At 38.3% G+C, this 22384-nt stretch overlaps 2 protein-coding genes across 7 annotated transcripts in view; one reads left to right on the plus strand and one right to left on the minus strand.

Moving 5' to 3' along the window:
• Window positions 1-59: 59 nt before the first annotated feature.
• Window positions 60-4695, plus strand: SGO1 (shugoshin 1). Of its 2 annotated transcripts, XM_008631996.2 has the most exons (8): window positions 60-488; window positions 572-768; window positions 1183-1287; window positions 1745-1809; window positions 1970-2109; window positions 2698-3534; window positions 3722-3896; window positions 4147-4695. In XM_008631996.2, exons 1-8 carry the CDS (start codon window positions 353-355, stop codon window positions 4286-4288), a joined length of 1797 nt encoding a protein of 598 aa, XP_008630218.1. In that variant the 5' UTR covers window positions 60-352; the 3' UTR covers window positions 4289-4695. The 2 variants fall into 2 exon arrangements, with proteins under 2 accessions (XP_008630218.1, XP_017587623.1); XM_017732134.1 differs by lacking the exon at window positions 1183-1287.
• A 1731-nt stretch (window positions 4696-6426) lies between these two features.
• The window catches only part of KAT2B (lysine acetyltransferase 2B), a 46896-nt gene continuing 30938 nt past the window's right edge, over window positions 6427-22384 (minus strand). For 2 of the 5 annotated variants that reach the window (XM_008631997.2, XM_017732132.1), the window contains 9 exons: window positions 21483-21691; window positions 19168-19294; window positions 16814-16924; window positions 15689-15832; window positions 12915-13029; window positions 12116-12152; window positions 11692-11755; window positions 11510-11594; window positions 6427-8444 (listed from right to left, as the gene is read on the minus strand). In XM_008631997.2, coding sequence (XP_008630219.2) covers window positions 8251-8444; window positions 11510-11594; window positions 11692-11755; window positions 12116-12152; window positions 12915-13029; window positions 15689-15832; window positions 16814-16924; window positions 19168-19294; window positions 21483-21691 — 1086 coding nt within the window. In that variant the 3' untranslated portion in view covers window positions 6427-8250. Of the gene's footprint in view, window positions 8445-11509; window positions 11621-11691; window positions 11756-12115; window positions 12153-12914; window positions 13030-15688; window positions 15833-16813; window positions 16925-19167; window positions 19295-21482; window positions 21692-22384 lie in introns of all 5 variants that reach the window. The other 3 variants (XM_017732129.1, XM_017732131.1, XM_017732130.1) reach the window with 3 other exon arrangements.

Genomic DNA, 22384 nt, shown 5'->3' on the forward strand with positions numbered 1-22384 from the left:
CAGCGTTGGGGGAGCAGGGGGCCGGCTGCCGGCGCCTCGGGAGACCCCTCCCCAGGCCTTGGCTCCGGTGCCGGTGCTTTAAGCCCTCCCCGGGCCCGCCGCGGGCGCCGAGCGTTCTGCAGTTCAGACACCGCGCGGCCGGGAGAGCGGGCACGCTGCAGCAAATGGGGTGAGAAGGGCCAGAGCTGCGGGTCTTTTCCGGGTTGCGGGTCTTTGCCGTGTGTGTATCTCCGCCTAAAACTGCCACGAGCTTTACTCGTGTGTCCCTGTGCCTTTTCTTTTGGCGTTGGAGGAGTGTGGTGCAATCCCAGCTTCATGGGTTCTTCACCTCTTCTACTTTTAAAGGTAGAAGATGGCAGAATACTCGAGGAAGTCCTTTAAAGACAGTCTGAGTGACATCAAACAACGTATGAGAGAGAAAAGAACTCAGAAATGGTCAAGGCTGGGTAAAACTACCCAGTTCTCCACCGTAAAGGCCAAAAGAGCAAGTAAGATGCTTAAATATCTTAGGATTTATAATTTATTTGTTTTCTTTTGAAACCCAGTTGAAACACTCACTGTTCTCTTGCAGCCAACGACTCCAACAAAATCAAGATCATTCAAGCAAACAACAGAGATCTGGCTCTGTCCTTGCAAGAACAAAAGCTCAAACTGAGGGAAGCTGAAGCTACCATTCTTCAACTAAGGAAAGATTATCACATTTTGAAGATTCAGATGTTTGACTTGCAAAGAAATCATAGGTTCCAGCGAGAACAAGGACTTGTGGAGGTATTTTTAATAATAACTTTATGAGCTGGTGAAGCTGAAAATTAGAATCTGCACCAATCCACTGATTGATATCTTTATATGTTTTGATGTGTTTCATGAAACATTAATTCAGTACATACAACAGGGGTTTTTTAACCTAACTTGGTATGCTGGTTTGGATACCATGACACCTGGTAATGAACTACTTTTTTTCTCACTAGTCTTTTTTATTTACTTAAAATATGAAAGAGTAAACCTAAAATCTTAATTTAAAAAATATTAAAGTCTATCTTCTGTGAATTTCATAGGGGTTTTCTCACAGGTGAGGGCAGCTGACAGGTTTCTTCAGATTTTAGTTATCATAATGCTGATAAATTTGTAGTTGGTACTAGAGTATGATAGTAACAGTGTTACTGTCCTTCCATTGTCCATTAGAATCGACTATCAGCCTTGAATGAGATAATTTCCAAAGTCTCTCAGAATTTACTGGACTCAGTCACTCTCCTTGGCCCAGCAAAGAATTTGTGTTCCATAGATGTGGTAGGTACCTCTTCCTCTTGAGAAGCAGGACTTCTGTTACTGATTGCCCTCACTCCTTCCACCATAGATGCACACAGATTTTTAGATCTGAGCCTTAATTTAGTGGAAGGACTACTCCCACAATTCCCAGTGTGCACACTGTGGGGCTGTGTCAGTAGGCTGTAAGTAGGACTGAGGCTCTGCTAGGAGGTGGTTGGGGCACCCTGATTTTCTGGGGTTTTGTGCACAGTTTCTTCCCCTGTCCACTTGCTCTAGGATTGGGCTGGTGATGAATGTGCTGATGTGCAGAGGCTGAGAAGGTGGCTGGGTAACAGCCACAGCACTTCGTGCTAGCAAGACAGACAGAGTCAAGGGCCTCTTTGGTCCTTCCTTGGGTAACTTGGCTGTTGTCTAAAATTTGTAGATGGTGCAAGCTTGTTTCACCCATTTAATCACAGTAAGATTTATTTTTTGACAGAATCAAAGAGTGCTTTCTTCAGGTCCTGGAAGCAGTTGCAGTGTCACAGGACCAACACATTCAATGTAAGTATCATTGATTAATGCCTGCTTATGTTTGGAAATTCTGTTACAGGAAGTTTAATTTTCTGACTGGAAAAAGGGAAGAAACCCAATGTAATGAAACTGTTCCTTGTCATAAATTTTATTGCTGTTCAGTAAATACTACCTTTGGTATTTTCTCTAGAGGACCTCTAAAGTGTGTTCTTGAAGACAATCCTGTACCTCCAAGTGGGATGGAAGCTGGTGGTGACAGAAATTCTTTGTCAAAGATCTGTGTGGAATCTGACAGTGACATTTCCTTTACCAAAATAATTCCAAGCGAAGGTAACTAAATCAAAGTATCAGATACTGCTCTATTTTGAATTAGGAAAAAAAAGTGTGAGTACAAGTTTAAATAACTGCTGCTTTTGAAGGAACTGACAAGTAATTTTCTGCTTATTTGCATAAGGGGGGAATACTAATGCTGTCCACTGGTAAAATGTTTGAATGAAGATGCCCAGCAAAATGGGGAGGAATTTGAAGCTGCTTTATCTTCTCTATACCTGCAGTCCAGTTTCATTATCTACTGAACTGTTCAACCAAGTAAAATTACCTTTAGACAGGCATTAGCATTTTATGAAATCAATAAAAAATTGTTAACAAAGCGAAATACCCAGGAAAATAAATGACCTGTAAATAACCTTTCCAAAAGGAACAGTTTATAGGAAAATACTAATGTTATATACCTAACTGCTTTCTGCCTGGAACCTGCATTAAACAGAGCTTATCTCAGTTGCCAAATCCTAGTTTATAAAAATCTGGAGAAAACCCAAAGAATAGTCTGAATTTTTGACAGGTTCAGAATTTTTGCACAAAACCTTAACATGGTGTTTCTGTTTGGCTTTAATATGACGTTTTTTCTTTAATCACAAGGACAGCCATCTGATTTTCATCTGAACAACACAGAGTCAGAGCTGGAAAACGTTTCTTCAAGTGTAAAGTTTGGATTTGGTAGAGCATTACCAAAAGGTGTGTCCACCAGACGTCACTTTTCAAAGATGAGGAACCTTGATATAATTTGTACTGGTGTCTTGGACCATTTAGAAGCACCTGATTCAGTAAAAGAACTTTCTGAACAGACTGAAATTAGGCTTGAGGAAAGTCTAGAGGAGTGTGCTGCAGAAAACATAAATGCAGCTATGCCTGACTTGAATGAAAGCAAGGTCGATTCAGGGCTCGTGTTGAGCCAGAAAAATTCTGGAACTACACAGTTCAAATTAAAACGTAATTCTGATCTTAAACAACTGGAGTGTAAAAGCAGAGAAAACCCTCAAAGAAAAGAAAAGCGCCAGAAAGGAAAACCGCAACGGCCGCTTACTTCCCAACAAAGACCAGGAAAACAAGGTAAAGAGGCTTCTAAAGAAAAGCTGAATTTCTTGGGTGGTAGCAGTGATGCTTATGACTTCCATTTGGAAGAGAGTGTCCATCTTACACCTTTCCGACAAAACAAGGTGAACAGCAGTGATACTGAAGTGGAGGACGAAGAAGACTCAGCTGAAACCAATACCACTGAGTCAAGCAGTACTGCAGAGGACTCTGATGACAGCCTCTATGAGCCTTACAAGAAGAAAAGGCGAAGTTCAGTGGACAAGAACCCTACATCACCAATCCATGCAAGGCCAAGGTCTAAAAGATGTTTGGCACAGCGTGAGCAGAAACACTGTCATGAAGAAGAGACTGAAAACAACAAATCAAATGATAAGTCTACTAGTAAGTGCAGAAAGTGTTCTGTAATTGTTTTTGTTTCCTTGAAAGATAACATTGCTTAAGAGGTTTAGGCCTTTTTATTTTAGGGTTTTTTTTTAATAGCAACTAAAACTAATGTTTTAAGAATGGTTAGATTTTCTTTTAAGCTTGCTTACCTGAATGACCAGACCTGTGCCTAATTTCTTCACAGGGCAGCCTTCTGAGCCATCTCGTGGGCATCTCTGTGATGTTACCAATACAGCTGCAGTGCCCCCCAGCACTGGGGATGCAGCAGCTGTCCCTGAAGGTGAAGAACCTCAGACTCCAAAACGCAATCGGCGAAGCTGTACTGTTACTGTGAACTACAAAGAACCAAGTATTGTAGGGTAGGTTTCTTTACTTTCCAGTTTGATACAAAGTTCATGATATTCCATCCAACAGAGGACTTGAGAGGCCTATTTAGATCTTGAAAACAAGACCTTAACAAAAGAGCTCATTCAAAAAAGTCTGGAGTTAGTAATACAGCCTAGTTCATGTGGAATGGAACTCAGTAGCTAAAAGTTACTGTTTTAAGTGATGTCGGGAAAAAAACCTCAGTTTTGCCTTTTTTTTTTTTTTTTTTTTTTTTCCAAACAGGAAACTCAGGAGAGGAGATCCATTTACGGATACAAGCTTTCTGTGCTCTCCAATTTTCAAGCTGAAAAAAGACGCTAAACGACATTCTCTTAAGAAAGATTCTACAAAAAAATACAACGAGAAATTGGTTAGTTGTCTTTGAGATTTTCTGCAAAACCATGCTTGTACCATGAAGAAAGTAATTTTCTGGATGGAATATTTTGTTGCACAATATGTTATATAAATATGTAAATAGCTGTGTATCTCATATTAAGGATATCAGATGAAGGGGGCCTGGATTTTTTCTAGTGACATGTTTTTAATGATACAGATTGATTACTTTTATAACTGAAGTGATTCTATTCAAGCTTCTTTTGAATGGATCTGGCAGTATATGAGAAATCTGTGATGGATAAGATGGTGAATGTCATTTCATGGGTGAACCTTAGGCACTTAAGATGTTTTGGGCAGGAAGTATTTTTAATACAGATCTGTGTTTGTACAGATCTTGTTTATGTGATGGTTGTAGTTTCATGTTGAATCTTACAATAAACATCTTAGTGTTTGGAAGCAGCTCTGAGTGGGTTGGTGTTCCTGTGGCAGTTTCCATAGTTACTCCAAGGGCACTAATATCAGCACTGGGCATTACAGAGGCCTGTATACTCTGTCCCCATCTTGTGTGGTGGCATAAGCAGTGCTCAGAAGCAGTTTACCAGCTGTAATTTGATTCTGTAGCTGCAGCTCTCAAAAGCAGCAGTTTAGGCTTAGTCGGTCCTGCACTGAGTGCAAGTTAGAATCAACCAGATGGAAACAAAGCAAATTTCTCATGAAGGTTGGTGAAGAAGGCTCCATGTGGGTGGAATGTAAACTATTAGTCCCAACTGTTGCAGGACATTCATAACAGTTTATAATAATTTTGTCCCTGCTTTGCACAGTGCCTTTCCCAGAGGAAGAGCTGCCACATTGGAGCTTGTGCTATCTATGAGAACAATTGCATTATCAGCTGTCCACCATTCAAACTACTTTTACTTTGCCTAAGACACACTTAAGTATTAAAGGGTACAGTAACTACCCAAATGAAAGCTACATTCCAAATAACTAATGGGAAAGTACAAAAACTACACACTCTTCATTTGTTTTGCAAGATTGCCTGTCCCACTTCAATAGGTGCAAGATCTCTCCCTTTCTGTAATAAAAATGTTAATTACTCTTTTACTTGTAACTTCTTGCATGACTCTTAACAATAACACTAGCTGCAGCTACTGAGTGTTTGATAGTTGTTCACAATACAGCCTTCGAATGCTTGAATGGAAACTTAACTTTACCTTTGTATCCTAAAATTCTAGCCACAAGGCCTCACCATCTGAGTCTGGAATTCTAGTACTAGAGGAACTTGAGCAGAGTGGTTGAGTTGGTTAGAGGCTAGTGCTAATAATGCCTACCTTGTGGGTTCAATCCCTGTATAGGCCATTCACTCAAGAGGTGCACTTAAAGATCCTTGAGGGTATTCTGTGAATCTCAGGTGCTTTCATGAAGCAAATCTGCAACAGCTGTCTTATCAGGGACAGAGAAAGAACAGGGTGATTGCAAAGCAGCCCATGGCAGGTGTGGTGGGTCTGGGTGGGTTTTTTTTCTTATTGGATTGAGCAAGCTTGAAGAGTTGAAGTGAGGGAACTGTGTAAGGAAGAAATCAGTCCTTCCTGATCTCAAATGCTTTCTCTAGAAGTGTTCAGTAAAACAACTCTTGGCCACTGTTGCTACCCTTTGAACAGAACACTTTCACAGGACCAAATCTGAGGGGATGGGGGAAAAAAAAAAAATCTCTTCCTCGATCTATAATTATCTGTCACATATTGGACAGGTGCAGGCTTTGTTTATGTGACCATCTCAGTACCATTATGGTGATGGTGCAAGCTCAACCTGGACTGTAGTTTGCTGCTATATCTATTACGTATTGTGAGTAAAGGACTCCTGAAGGCAAATACCAGCAAATAGCATAAGCATGCTTTGAGGTGAAAAACCCAAAACTTTGGAACAGCTAAGTCAAGGAACTGTTGAGGAGGTGGGAGTAACAGCACTGTATCCCAGTTACCATAAAGCTGGGAATGCTACTTGGACTGGTCACAGCTCAGCCCATCGTCCTCTTGGTGAACTCAAAGGCCATTTCACATATTTTCTATCCCACCTGGAAGAGGCACTGACAGCACTCCTGTAGCTTCAGTGTGCTTGGTTGTGAAATTGCTTCAGTATGTATGTTTGTATCATAAGTACTAAGTCATGAAAAAAAGAGACCAAAATAAGTAGGGTTTTGTACATATATAATTTAAAACTATTCTGTACCAGTACAATATATTAATTTGACAAATGTAAGGTTCATCAGCTGTTAAAGCATTTGCAAAACCACATATCCTACCATAACTTTATTGCACAGTATCTATGAAAATATCAATTCTTAAATTAGAAAACACGTTTCAATATAGAAGAGACAATCTGATTGAAAGACGATAAGAAAATCTACTCTGAAAATAAGAAAAATTCACAGGTTACCAAGCTTAACAGGTGCATCTGTAGGCCCAATCTACAAAACAGGTTTATAGCATCCTGTTCTGGCTATTAAAGAAAAAGTACTCACTGTACCTTTGTTATAGATCCCAATGCAGGTCAGACTAAATTCATACAAAACACGATGGCAAGTCCAGCATTAACATTTTGAATACCTTGGGTAGCACATTTACTACTTCTAGATAGTTCCTGACATCTCCTTGCTGAATTGATCTGTGATCTAACATTGCACAGGCATTTTGCAGGAATAGATTCTTTGACTCAGCACAGGATTGCTTTTCTCAGTCCCATAACTTGAATTTTACCAGTGTAACGTCTGTAAATATAAAACACCAAGAATGAAAGTTTAATCTGTTTTTCACAAAAGTAGTTATAATTTACAGTTACAAACTCTAATTAGAAAATGTCAAGGGACAGCTTTTTGGCCTGTACTGATCTCCATTAAGGATTTAGGTGTACCTCTCAAATGTAGTGTAAGCAGCAAAATATATATATATATTTTATATATATATATATATATATATATATATGAGTGTGTGTGTGCTTTTTGAAGATATAATAGGAGCTGTAAAATGTTAATATGTTCCTGGGTCTAAATAATCACAGTTAATAAGCATTTACAATAAAGCTTAGTAGAAAATCCAGTTTACCACAGAGCCAAGTATCTAAGCTTGAAGCTGTCCTATGTTGTCTTCTTTTGTGTACAATAGTCTTATTTCTGCTGAACAATCTAAAGAATTTAGCAGTGAAGAGTAGTAACTAGGGTGGATCATGAAGTGCATCAAAACCTTAACTCTACTAAGCCAATTAAAATTGTCGAGTAGATGCGAAATAGTCTCTAAAGTTATTTTGGGTACTTATGTCCTGCATAAGCCAAGTCACTATGACCTTACGCATCTAGCCAGATTTTTTTTCTTTTTCTTTTTTTTTTTAAAGAGTGGTTATGAGATTACAATTTGCAGGTAAAATATTTATCAAAACTGAAAATGAATAGAAAAACTTGCATCTATCAATGATTACAGGCAGTCCTTTTTCAGAACTGACTGCTCTTCTCTCACAGCTTCTCAACCAGCTGAGTGTTTCTTTTAAAAAATAATATCTTATAAAAAGATTCTACAAAGAAACAAGTGTTTCAGAACCCCCCCACACCTGTTGTTTTCCCTTACGATTTTCTTTTTTACTGGAAAAAATAATAAAACTTTATCAAATAGGTACTGCATTAGGTAAGCTATAACATTTGTTGTCTGGGAATTTTCTTCATCTTCCCAAACATGTGCAACTTCCCCCATGTTTGTGGGGTTTCTGAGGCTGTAGCTGATAAACTTATTAGGAACATAAGGTAATCGGCACACAAAAGAAATTTTCCGTAATTAAATACATTATAAAGCATTTTAATAAAATAATTTTTGTAACTTCAGTATAATACATGTTTGCAAAACTAAAAGGGTTTTAAAAAGTGCTAAGTATTAAACAGAAGTTTCTTGAAAGTCCCACAACTCGGATATAGAACGACTTTCCCTGTCCATAACATAGGCACGCTATTTGGTTGTAAAAAAGACAGTGTCACTTGTCAATTAATCCAGCTTCTTTAATTTTTGTGTAGAAGAATTTCTCCAGTATATTGGCACATTTGTAGTATTCACTCTCGGGGGGGTTGTACTCTCTGCAGTTTGTAAAGACTCGCTGCAAGTCTGCCATGAATAATTTCTTAGACACGTAGTACCTGTTCTTGAGTCGCTCGCTCATTGTTTTGAGATCTGCACAGAAGAAAAATAGATTAACAGCGTTTGATTCAAATACTTTTTGTGTGCAATATCCCTTCAGACTGATTTGCCATTTAACATGAACTGGCAAAGGTAGGATTTGGAATGGAAATTGCTTTCATCTAAGGCATGGTCCAACTGACCTGCTGGAACTAAGTAATATTTCACTGTAAGGATGAATTCATGTAGAGTTTATTTTTAATTCTTTAAAACATTAAAGCTTTTTTTTTTCTGTTCTCATACTTAGAGCTCTGAGTTTTCTGCAGGTAGTAGATGTCTCTAATGCTCTTCTGACTGTCCTGAAACAACCTGTTCTCAGCTCTGCTGGAGGAGGCCTTATGGGTATATAGGCAAAGAATTCAAACATCACAAAACATATATGTTAACCTAAAATCCTTACTGCTGTGCAAACACAGCAGAGGAGATACACTGGTCTATACCACAGGCAGGATTTGCAGCTTTGAAAAAAAGATTCAATTTTTTCTACACTCTGCATATATTTTTATTACCTCTTCAGAGTTTATAGTTTTATATCCTTTTTAAGAATCATGTGAGAACTGATGTCCCCTGCTTTCAGAGCATCATGCAAAACATTTACTTACAGAATATTCTTTAAGAACTGTTCTCCTTTATACTAAAATCAGTCAACATAAAATATGCTAATCATCTCAGTGCTCTCCACATAGTCACTTTCCCAGTAATTCTCATCAGGCATTTAAAAATTCTGTCTACATTACAAGTGTTCTAGCAGTGAGTACAGGAATAGAAGTAGTGGGAGGTGTGCTGGATGCCTTGGCTTTTCTCACCTCAGATGCTCCAACAACTATTTTTTTAGCAATGCTTGAGCCAGGCATCAGCAGCACGTTTGTGAAACTGTAACAGAAGTAGCTGTAATGAAGAAGACTTAATGTCCACGAGTATTTGAAAGGACAACAGAGACCAAAGACCTCCAATGCAAAGGAATTAAACTTTTTAACTTCAGGTTTAAAAATATGGTTGTATTTTTGTTTTGGTACTGTTTTTGGGGGCTTTGGGGGGTGGCTTTGGTTTTTTTTAAGGGAGATTTGAATTTATTAAAAGAGAGGAAAACCCTGTCAACTTGACAAGATGGGATTATTTAAAGAAAGTTTGATGGATGCTCTCAAATACCTTTTCCAATGATACAGAACTTGCCACTCCCTAGTTTTGCACAATACTGTGCAAAAGTAAATGCTCATTCAGCTCTCATTAAGTCTGAAATTCAGGTACCTATATCTAAAGTAGATATCCATAGACTAATTATAGCACCCAGCTGAGAAGGCTGTTCAGCTCACCCTAAAGGAAATGCTGCCTGGCTGGAGAGTTAAGCTATTCTCCTCTAAGTGCAGTGAAAGTTTGGTTCCATCTGTCACTCAGCCATACAGCTTTTGAATGGCAGATAAAAAGGGAAAAAAAAACCCAAAGAGTATTGCTTAAAAGAGCACCTGAAGAGCACTTAAAACAGGGGTAAAAAAGCATTTATACATGAGAACTGACCTAAGGAGGTAGTAAAAAAATTTACAGCCATACCTCTCAAAAACTACAGTTTAGTCTGTACACAAACATAAAGGCAACTGTTATATCTTGTCTGAGCAACTTTTTACAGCATCAGCATGCTGGCAGGAAGAGCAGAAAGAAATCTGAAGTTAAACACAAATCAGGGCAGTTTAGTCATGCTGGGTTCCTTAGCTGAAAAAAACAAAACAAAACTAAACCAAAGACCTCAGTTTAATCCTCACAGTAAACTGCTGCCCTCACCTCTAGTGTAATGCATCTGAACAAGGAAAGGACAGACAGCATTCCTACTTTGGGTTTGCCAACTCAGGTAAACTCTTTGTAACCACTGTTCAGATTAAACAGTCAGCTAGATCTGCTCAAAAAAGCAAATAGAGAAAACTCTGACACAGAAGGGGAATAACATTCTTTTTCTTCACTGGTAGAAAATACATTTATGCCAGGGACACAGGAAGGCAGTGATTAGTTTATAAAGTATATGTATATCTGCTACTTGGGAATGATAAATTGAATAGAAAAAAATAATTAAACTAAATTGATATACATGGGCTTGGAGCCTATGCAAAGCAACATGAGCAAATACTTTTATTCTCTGAGAAACTGATGGCTAGTAGCCTGCCATGAACCTGTGTTTCATTTTCTAACAATATTAAAGGGTTCAGAAACTCTAATCAGAATGATAGAGGTGAGTATTGCATAAAGGAGGGAGTGCCAGAAATCAGTTTTAAATCTGGTGCAGTACAAATCAAGCATCCATTTAGAGTATCACTGAATTATCATTGAAATTATATGTCCCAGAAGTCAAAAACTGGGTCATAAGACAAGCAGTCAAAAGAAAAACATTATTAGCAGTTGTGTACTTCCCTTTGCAAGCAATCCTACATAAACAATAGCTGCATTACTTATGAGTAAGAATAAATAAATAAATAGATAAATATAACACCTCAGACAACTGTGGCAGATCTAAAAAACAATGATAAAAGTTAGCTTACAATCAGTTGTATGAAGCATTTTCCTAAACTTAAATTGGAGCAAAGTGTTAAGACTTAGTTAGAAAACCCTGGGACCTTTGAAAATGTTTTCTCTATGTGATTTAAAAATCTTAAATCTCTATTTCAAAGCAACTCAAATGCTCAGGTGTTCCTGAAAATTTGCCTTCAGGTCTTTTAACATATGAGTAGGATCTGCAATGACCAGTTACGACACACAAGAACATATTCCTACAACTCACCTACACCATCTCAGTCCTAAAAGCTTCCAGCTGACTGCACCATTTAAGAGCTTGTTAGGGTTCTCTAGGGCACGGTGAGATTTCCAATATGTACAACATACATGTTTCACAAAGGTCACAGAGCACTCATCAATCTCAAATGACAGCACCACACTCTTGACACTTTAGAACTTTGTATTCAGCTGCAAGTAACACACATCTTTTTTCATAAAACAATCAGATTAAAATTTATCTGCTAAGTCTGCAGCTATAATGATTTTTAAATGCTATACTTAAAAAATGTTAATGGTATTACCCATGGGAAACCTTATAACTTCATAATATCCAGGAGCTTCTGTTCTCTTCACGGGTTCCATGAAGGGCCAAGCGCTTTGATGGCTCTTTGGTAAAGAAAAAAGTAAGGTATCTAATATGGAAACTAGATATTGGAAATAATTTTAAAATCTTTACAGAAAATAAACTAGAACTAGCACTCACCTTCACTTGCTGCAGGATGGTTTTTAATGTGCTGTAAAGTTGATCTGGATCCTTGGGCTCCTTACTTGAAGAAAAATATGAATACAAAAAAATTAGTTTGAATCCCTTATCTTCATTCCTACAATTTGCATCTTACCTAAAAGCAACTCCAAATTTTCAAGCATTTTATGAAAGAAATAAAATTTAAAACAACCAAACAAACACAAATGAAAATACTCAAAAAAGAACCCCACTACCCAAATCACACTTGCCCACAATAAAAAGAAAAACAAACAAAACCAAAAAACTACTTAAGAACTCATCTCTTGCAGATTATTTATCTGATTTCCAGGGGATGGAAGGAAATATCAAGTGACATTGTTTAAAGACTCTTCTCAAAGGAGTATCCCAACTGCTTCAACATTTTACTTTGTCTAGCACTTACCCTCTTTCTTTTCCACTTGGTTTCCAGCCAGTCTCTCCTGTACACCAACAACATGAGATATTATATGGGAACTACAGTAGGTCAAAACATTAACTGAGTTATTGCAACTCAAAGAAGAAAAGCCATTTCAGCACTACTGCAGTAAAATTGGTTTGTTATAATAAAAGCTACTCCTAATAAATAACATAACCATCTAGGCCACAGCCCCATTCAATTTCCTACATGACTCTTCCTGCAGACTTGAAAAGATTCTAAAATATTTCTATATGAAACACATTTCTTTTCAATAATTCATACATATTTTACTGCAACCCACCCCTGTAAAGAATAATGAGGACAAAGTTATCCAATCTGATTCCCCAGGGACAAAGAATAAATTGCAGAAAAGCACAGCTGAAAAAAATTTCCCCAGAATATGATACTTAATTTTTTTAAATTCTGTTTTGTCCTGTGAGTTCACGCCTAGCACAGAAATCATTGTTGTTCAGGAGTGCACTGCATTAAAATGGTGCTGAAGGGAAACTGCTGCCTATACTGTGATACAAATCAAAGAGGGATCACATGTAAGTAAAATTATACACACATACATAAAAGAGGATCAGCCTGGGATGCCTTGGGGGAAATCTCAAAGACAGTAGTTGCAATGGAAACACAACAATCTTCACAGAAATCAAATCAGCAGACCAAAACAATTACATTCTAATCAAGAAGAACTATGTGACTACATTAGTATTTCTAGTCTTGGACCTTTCTTGGGCTATTCTGCTTCTGTTCTACATTAAAAGAGATTGATACATACTAATTCCAGGAATGCTTTCTATAGGGATCTGCCGTACTCCGTCTTTGAAGCAAGAAAGGCCAGGATAAACTTTTCGTATTTGAGCTTGCTTCCTTTCTATGAGCTTTTTAATGATCTGTAATAAAGCAGCAGAGAAAACAAAAAATAATTTATTTGGTCTAAAGTAACCCAGAAGATTAATGCAAAACTGTGATGAACAGAAACATTTTCACTTCCTAACCTTGCAGCCCTTTTCCATGAAGCTGGTAATGGGGCTGAGCTACCCGACCAAACACTGATTCTGCAAATGAAGCTACCAAGTCTCTCAGCTTTTTTGGCACAAATCTAGAAAACAAGGAGTCATTGCTTGCTCTATTGATCACAAGCTGCACAGCTCCTGGGAAGACAGGAGCAGAGGCAGAGAAGGAAATTTTCTGGAAGAAGGTTTGGAAACTGGCTATAAAATTTTAACAGCTGGAGCTTCTGAAATGCTTCAGCACAGCTGGTCAAAAATTTCAAGGCACATACTCAATGTATGTATTTTGATGTACATATATGTTCATATCCCAAAATTTTAGAAGTAACCTATTCACTTCAAAGTCTCCATATATCTATCTGCAGGAGTTGCTTATGTATCAGTCAAAGATACTCTCATGGCAGATTTTCTCTGGAGGATGTCAGAATGATGCCACTCTTCAGAACCAAAATTCTACTCTGTTTGCTGATGCTAGGGAAAGGCTTTCCCTGCTCCTGGATACACTCTGTTTTACTTTGCAATCTTATTACCTCAAACTCTAGGCAATTTGCTTTGGTGCTCTTGAAAACCACTTAGATACTTATCTAACCTTTGTGTGTCCTGGATGTGTGACTTTCAAAACTTCCTAACTTGGAGCAAACAAATGCACAGCCATTCAGACCACCAGTTTGACAGACTATTTTCTTTGGAAGTAATAAAGATGGACATATTTTTATTTTTAAGGACCTTCACTCCCTCATACATAGTATTTCCTCTCAAAGAAGAGAAAAAGATAAAACCAGACTTTCAACAGAGATTAGAGATGTTAAGAGAAATATAGTATACAACAGCACCATGGCCAGATTACAGCATAATATGAAAATAATTTCAAACTAATTATTAAATCCAACTTAAGCCCTTCTTATAATTTAGGAACTAGTGGCTCTTCCTGATTCAAGCAAGCTGTTCAATCAGCACCAGTGATTGCTCACAAGTCAGTAGGTCACAAAGCTTTGCATAGGGGGATTTGTCATATTTTTCAGAATGATTGCAAAGAAGCTACTGGTACAGGTGATATGGTCTTAGCAGCCATAGGCATATACTCCAGTTCTTTAAATAAAAGCTTAGTTCCCATGAAAAACTTCACTTTTAAAAGGACAGGTCCTGAAAAGTCTGATGTCTAGTACTGGGCAATACCAGCATTCAAGAAAACTGGTCATAATACAAACTGATAACATTTAAAATTATTTTTATGTCCAGGTAGGATTTTCACTGCTTCTGATACAAGCAGACAAGCAAACACTCTTCATAAAGTTGCAGACTGTGAGGGCTATTTCTAAGTTTCTTTGCAACAGGGAGAATAAAAGGCCTGATCTGTGTTTTGAGTGTTAAACAGGCAATCCTAAGTTCCAAAGTTCCAAAGCTGTATGTAATTATTCTCAGAGAAGATCAACAGCACAGATCAGTGCATAACAGCAGCTAATAATTTTAGACACAAGAGGTCTGGAGGACCAAGGCACTTTATCTACAAGAGCAGTGTCTCCAAGTTCTTTAGAATAATGTGGACATCCCAACAAATAATAAGGGAGTTAAGAAAGTTAATAAAGCAATCTCAGAGCCAAAATCTTGAAAACTAACAGGTTTCCAGAAGCAGCATGTTATGGTGATGGTTTGGGCCCAGAACTGGGCAGCTGGCATGTCCAGCAGTAGCCTGGAACCTGAAGGATCAGGCAGCCAACCAGAAGTGAAAGGGGAAAACTTATGGTCCCTGTTGTATGGACACATGAAAACTTTCCCAATGAGTGAAATTAAAAACCTTGTAAACTAAATGCAAAGCCATCAGATACTGTCTTTCCTTCTCCACACATGGGCCAAATCATTCTACTGGAAGAAAAATTATTGTTCCATAAAGAAGCTTTTTAACAAAATAAAATGTCAGGTTTGGATAACCTTGAAAGAACAAATTATAATTTGTATTTCTTTAAAAACCCAGGAAGGTGTTTAAACACAACTGGAAACATCATAATTATTTTGCTAATAAACTGCCTTATTATATGGAATATTATTATGAACTAAATAAAGAACACGTCACATAAACTCAGACTGGAAATTAAGACAGTCCACCCTTGACTTATATAGTAAAAAATGGCAGAAAAAAGAATCCTCTTTTTTTCAAGTAAAATACAGGCCATGCAATACAGACACTCCATTTAAATGTCACTCTAATGAACACTACTGATATGGGGGGGGAAGGAATTGACAAAGCCATAAAAAAAAAAAATCAATCTCACAAGATTTTGCTTAGTTAACTACCACAAAATTGAACTGTGAATTACTCCTCAAAATACCAGTACTTTAACAGTCTTGTTCTTGTTAAGTCAGTAAGTTAGAATTTGATACTTGAACTACAAAATTTTGGCACTGGGACTTGAATGAAGGGATTATTCTGACTAATAAAAACATACACTCAATTTTAAGCACCAAAGCAAGAGAGCTAACCTGAACTGTTTCTAAACATCTGAATAGAGAATAACATTAAACATTTCATGTCAACCTTTACCTCTTTTTGCTTTTTGATGATGACGGAAAATTCCGTGTAGGGGATCCTTGGATTTAATTCACATCCCATTAATGTGGCACCCTCATAATCCTTGATGTAGCCAACATATTTTGCTTTTGGTACTTTAATATCTTTGGAGAAACCCTGACAAAATAAAATAAAAAAACCCCCTTATATTGTCATGATGCTATTTTACTTTTACATTTGTACTGAAATGAGTGAGGATTTAGAACCAAATTCATCATAATGTTAAAATGCAAAAAATACAACAGAGTGAGTTACAGACCATGGTTCAGTGCTGCAAAAACCTTCTCATGGGAGGCACTTGATACAAGAACATTTAATTGCTAAGAAGGGAGATAGGGGAGATTGTATTCATTTTGAATGTGTGAAGAGTAAGTTGTGTCAGTTTTATATACAGAATCATAGAACACATTAGGAGGAACTTGAGGAGCTCCTCTAGCCCCATCTCAGCTCAGAACCTGTCTCATCATATCTGGTTGATCAAGGCCATGACCACTCTTCAAGACTGTAAAGGACAGGGATTTCCCCTCCCTAGAGAGTATTTTCTAGTATTTCACTACCCCTAAGACAGGAAGGGCGAAATAAAAATTTCCCTAGTTGCAATTTCCCACTATCCAAGTCATCTTCACTGCCTAACGCTGCACACCTCGGAGAATAATCTGACTCCATTTTGCTGACCAGATAGTTGACACCTGTTTATCAAATCTATTTGACAGAACAGACATTGCCATCTTTCCTGAATTTGAACCTCATGCTTCAAATCAGGAGGAGCTGTAAGTGCAGGTCAGGTACGTTTCAGTCTATCACAGGTATGTCTCATCCTTTACTTCTTACAGAATCAGTGAAAGAACTCATATTTTACAAATTTTTAGACTAGACAAATTACAGACTATTCCATATACCTATATTCAGACTATTCTGTCAAAGTAAAATGTATTAAATGCCAATATTACATGAGATGAACATATTTTATAGATAAAAAGAATATACATGTAAAATTGCACTATGCATTTTATCCAACTAGTTTGCCATGTCTACTTATTTAGTTCATTACTGCTAGATGTTAAACTTGCACAAAGTAATTTCTTGCATTGAACTTACTTGTTTTTTGAAGTAGCCGATAGCATATTCATCTGCATATGTGAGAAAGTTGAGAATGTTGTGTTTGATGTGGTACTCCTTCAGATGGTTCATGAGGTGAGTCCCATAACCCTGTGTGAAACATGAGGAAAAAGCCATGACAGAGACTTTGGGGACTGCACGTGTTAGAGCCTGTGGACCAAGGGTTATTACACACCGTTTTTCAAAATGCAGGCTTTCCTCTAGATCCTGTTTTAAAGATTTTCTCTTAATTAACCTGGTGCTGCACACTCAAGAGCAAACTCTTTTCAGCCTTGTAGGGGTATCTTTGTGACCCAGCATGGAAGCTGTAATTCAAGGTGCCCACCTTCTTTTTTTTGTTCCTCTTTTAAATTAGATATTAACCATTAAAATCACATACTTCACCAACAACAAAACTGCACATACTGTAACAATAGAGCATCATTTCTGAGACATATCACTTCAAAACCACAAAGCAGTAGCAATACTGAAATTATTCCAGTGTTCTGTGCATCTCTGGCAAAAGTCTCTGCCTCAAAGGATTTATTATCTAAACTTATCATAAAGCATAAAAAGGAACAGTGAACAATTACCATAATAAGGAGCAGAAAATTATTGAGTCCACAATGAAACAAATAGCTATGCCTTCTGACTGCACACAGGCATGATTTCCATTTAAATTCAACCCCAAAGTAAACAAAAGGTTGCATTTATTCACATTACCAAGTAAGCCATAGTCATCCCCTTCTACTGTGATATGAAGAAACGTCAAGTAGACAGGAAAGCCCATAATAATGTTTTGTTCCTGCATACATTCCAATTTTCTCATCATGGAGACTAACTGGACACTTAGAGAAACCTACATGGATTGCTTTTGGGTACTCTGTTCTTGAAAACTGGGAAAATTTTTACTTATATACAAAAACCAGAAAAATAAATTAGAAAATACAAACTTCTGATTTAATTTACAATTTAATAGTCCCAAATATGGCAATTGCCAGATAGGAAACTAAGCCACATACAGTAAAATTTAAAATTATTTTGTAGCAGGGGACCAAACTACCTCAAAAACAATTCAATTTGTATGGGAAAACAGTTCCCATATTTTTTACTCCAGCCTCAAAATGAATTAAAATAGGAATTTATTTTTCCTAAGACTAGGAAGGTCACCCATGTGTGAACATTTGTTTTTTCTCAGTTACCTGTTGACAGGGTCAGCTTACTCAGAGAAAAAAGGTGGGAAGGCAAATTTTCAGAAACACTTAACTGATACAGTGAGGCACCCAGAGGATAAAAGAATAAATAGTGTGTTATACAACCCTGGGGGCAATCTGATGAGTCAGAATTATTTGCTCTATTATTTTGAAAGATTATTCCTAGAAAATCACAACACACCTTTGGCAGTCTCGCCTGTGTTGCGCAGTTAGGAATAGCTTAGGCATATCTGTTAGGGTTTGCATTTGCTAAAACACTTTGAATGCTGACAGGTCACTGCTGAGTGTAGGGGATTGCTCCTCTCTAACACTAGAGTTGAATAAAAGCAAATATAAGCCAAGTATTAACAGCTGTTACAGACTTTCAATCCCACTGTGTTACCCTTTCACACCAGGGTGTATGATTTCTGCATGTTAACTGCTACACACTCTGAATTAACCCACATCTCAGCTCTTGCTGCTTGAACTGAAAATCATGAAGCTACAGCACCATCTAAAGGCACAATACTGAACCAAACGGTCAGAGTTAGATCTATCCACAGTAGCTGGAAAAGCTGGAGGAATCTCATGTATTCATAGTGCTCTGTATTCTTTCAACACAGATGCTAATTCTCAAAATTCTGAGAAAATGTTGCAACATTAACTCAAAAAAGAGTGTACAGAATAGACCCTGTGCTTGTTTTGAGATGTAAAACTAAATCTAATTTTTTACTACATCTCATTTTGATTGAAGTCATGTAATGTCACAAAGTAATTGAATACAAATTACTGCCCCACACAGGCAATATGTATTCAGTCAACCACGATGTGTTACACTACACAGAGACACAACTACTGGGGACAGAGGCGTGGAAAGTACAAAAATGGCAGACTACTGGCCTCTATTGCTCTACTGAGAGAAGAATTTATTTAATTAATTAATTACAGGTAATCCTACTGTTATGATGATGATTCTAAATCCACACATTTTAGTTTGGGTTTTGTGTATTATATTCAGAATAGCTATATCTTTCAAAATCTATTTCTGTCTGGCAACTCAGCAGTGTATTCAACATGACTAAAAATATTAGGAGCACGTGCAGTAGGTGAATGAGACTCAAACCCATTTAATAAACACTTCCAATACAGAATTCTTTTTACCTTGACTTGCTCATTGGAAGTCACAGCACAGAAAACAATCTCTGTAAATCCTTGGGAGGGGAACATCCGGAAGCAGATACCACCGATAACACGACCATCTTTTATTAATGCAAGGGTTTTATGTTTCCTGAGTAGACAAAAATATCAACCACTTTAATTCATGTACATAAAGTGCCATTAACCTTCCTTTCTTCAGAAACTTGATTCACTTCTTTCCACGATGATAATGCAATTGTATATGCCTCCTAGGTTAGCCACTTGTATCTAAAGAAGAGTTGTTATTTTAATATCAGGCTTTCAATATACCATAAAGGTCACATAAAGCAAGCTCCTGGCCTGGCCAAGTACTCTGAGATACTCGGGTAACGCCCAATAAATAAAAGTTGTATCGCTTTCATTGAATCTATTGCTGACAGTTACACCATTGCACAGTTCTCAGGATGATTTTATCCTGAGTAAATAAGAAATTAATGGAGTTACAGGAGAGCAAGTCCATTCTAAGGGATTCCTGTTTCCTTGCATGCACTCTCCATAGCTAAGCTATCAGTTTCAAATGCAGCTGATGAAGTAAGAGAGGACATTTCTTATTTCTAATCACCCACTCCTAGGGGAATCAAGACCAGAATAAATATCCATTTCTGTTGCACTTATATTGACTACCAGGAAAGATGTAACAAGGTGCAGTCTCAATTCTTATGTCAAGGATAAAGAATTTTAGTATAATCCTCAAGGTGTGAAAACAGCGCACCTTTCTTTAGATCATTCAACACACGGTATCATATAAATCATATAAATGATACAGTTAATTTACAGAAGTTGTATTTGGGGGGAAAAGTTGGTGCCAAAATGTGCCCCTGCCAAAAAGCCCAAAGAGTAGTTATACGGTAGGTGCCACCATTGAAGAAGATTTTATACATGTTATACAGTCTTCTTTTTCTTGTACTTATTTTAGTGCTTTTTACTTGTGGAATGACAGCAGCAATGCAGTAGCTGGCAGTTTCACCCTGGCTGGATGCCAGATGCCCACCAAATATGCTCTATCACTCCTCTCCTCAGCTGGACAGGGGAGACAAAACGTAATGAAAGGCTCATGAGTTGAGATAAGGGCAGGGAGAAATCACTCAACAATTACCACCACAGGCCAAACAGACTTGACTTGGGGAAATTAGTTGAATTTATTAGCAATCAAAATCAGAGCAGGATGATGAGAAGTAAAACAAATCCTAAAACTACCTTTCCCCTCCTTCCTCCTGATCCTCTACCTTCTTCCTCAAGCAGTGCAGGGGGATGGGGAGTGGGGTTATGGTCAGTTGTCTATGTCACAGCTTCCTCTTCAGGGAGAGGAGTTCTCCGCCTGCTCCAGTGTGGGGCTCATCCCACGGGCTACAGTTCTTCAGGAACTGCATTAGCACAGGTCTCTTCCCACAGGGTCACAAGTCCTGCCAGCAAAGCTGCTCTAGCAGGTAGTGGAGGCAACTCTCTTCACAAGGCCACAGGATCTGCCAGGAACCTGCTCCAGGGTGGGCTTCCCACAGGGCCACACAGCCTTCCTCCAATTCTCAATGGAAGGTTAAACTGCTGGAGCAGTTCATGAAGAGCTGCAGCCTGTGAGAAGGACCCATGCTGGAGAAGTTCATGGAGAACTGTCTGTCGTGGGAGGGACCCCACACTGGAGCAGGAGTAGAGTGTGTGGAGTCCTTCCCTGTGGAGGAAGAAGCAGCATACACCACAAGGGAACTGACCATAGCCTCCATTCCCCACCCCCCTGTGCTGCTTGGGGGAGAAGGTACAGAATCATGAATGAAGCTAACTCTGGGAGGAAGGGAAGCATGGGGCAAAGGTACTTTTAAGACACAGTTTTTATTTTCTCATTATCCTATTGTGATCTGATTTGTAAAAAATTAAACTAATTTCCCCAAGTTGAGTCTATTTCGCCTGTGATAGTTATCAGTGAGTGATCTCTCCCTGTCCTTATCTCTATCCAAAAACTTTGTACTTTCTCTCCCCTGTCCAGCTGAGGAGGGGAGCAATAGAGCAGGTTTCATGGGAACCTGGCATCCAGCTAAGGTCAACCCACCACAGTCCCACAACAAGGAGTCACTTACCATTAATACAGCCACCAAGATGGTATTTGAGTACAACCCAATTAGACTGACCAGGAGTTATGAGGGCTTGAAAATATGGCAAAAGTGTAGCACAGGCAGAGGTGCTCTCCACACCACCTCTGCTGGCACCTTCCTACACCCATGCTGGCAGGCAAACAACACCAGACACCCTCTGCCTCACACGACAGCCCCCTCTCCAAGGATACTCACGGATCAAAGACCAAGCGGGTGATGTATTCCTTTGGCATCCGAGGCAGCTGATGGGAGAACACGTTCTGCAAACCAACCAGCCACATCATGATCTTCTTGTTGGGCTTCTGGTTCAGGGAGTTGCCGACCACATGGAATTCAATCACCCCCCTGCGCTCCTCCAGCCTTGCTGCCTCGTCCCGGGCCGAGTGTGCTGAGAGGAAGTTGGTCTGTACCACACAAAAGAGGAACAAAATCACAGTTTTGAAACTTCACATCCTCTGACAGAACAGCCTTAATGAACAAGCAAATAAAACCCACTCTCTTTTTCCAACAGAGCTGCCAATGATTGCCTTTGTAATGTGTCTGCAGAAGGGACACCATCAAATAAGCCAGATGTAAGTCTACATTACAGTCTATAAAGGCCTATCTGAATTTATATTGGTACAGATTAGATAAAAACAACTATGGTTATGACCCAAAAAGTCCCAAAACCTCTTAAGAGATAGCGCTCATCCAGTTGAAGCTTATGACACTAAGTCTTCATATTTTAGTTAGTCCTAACCGGTTTGGGCATGACTTGTGGATTCGCCTACACATACTGCAAATCACACATTTTAATGGTACTGCAGGGGACGTCATATTTTTTTTAAATTTCATTAGTGCTTTCCACCATCTCTACCACTACTGTAAGAGCCTAAAAAGATTTTAATTCCTACAGTATTTGCTGTTATATATCTAGCAATTGCATCTGTATATCTGAATGCAGATTAAATTAATACAGAAAATTTATTTCACTTATTTTTTTTTTTCAAGATCATTTTACAATGCCAAAACATCTCTGTATGCCCATACTGTTTACTTTTTTGAGCAAAGTTTGGCTGCTGGGTTTCTATTCACTGCCAGCCCCAACAGCCAGGCTG

Source organism: Corvus brachyrhynchos, unplaced genomic scaffold (genome assembly GCF_000691975.1).
Source record: "Corvus brachyrhynchos isolate BGI_N302 unplaced genomic scaffold, ASM69197v1 scaffold53, whole genome shotgun sequence".
Lineage (NCBI taxonomy): Eukaryota > Metazoa > Chordata > Aves > Passeriformes > Corvidae > Corvus > Corvus brachyrhynchos.

Excerpts from the sequence above, each read along its gene's own strand:
- SGO1 (XM_008631996.2), top strand. The coding sequence starts at position 353 with ATGGCAGAATACTCGAGGAAGTCCTTTAAAGACAGTCTGAGTGACATC. Across the intron at positions 1,288-1,744 it reads ATTTGTGTTCCATAGATGTG|AATCAAAGAGTGCTTTCTTC; the intron begins GTAGGTACCTCT and ends ATTTTTTGACAG. Across the intron at positions 1,810-1,969 it reads ACAGGACCAACACATTCAAT|AGGACCTCTAAAGTGTGTTC; the intron begins GTAAGTATCATT and ends TATTTTCTCTAG.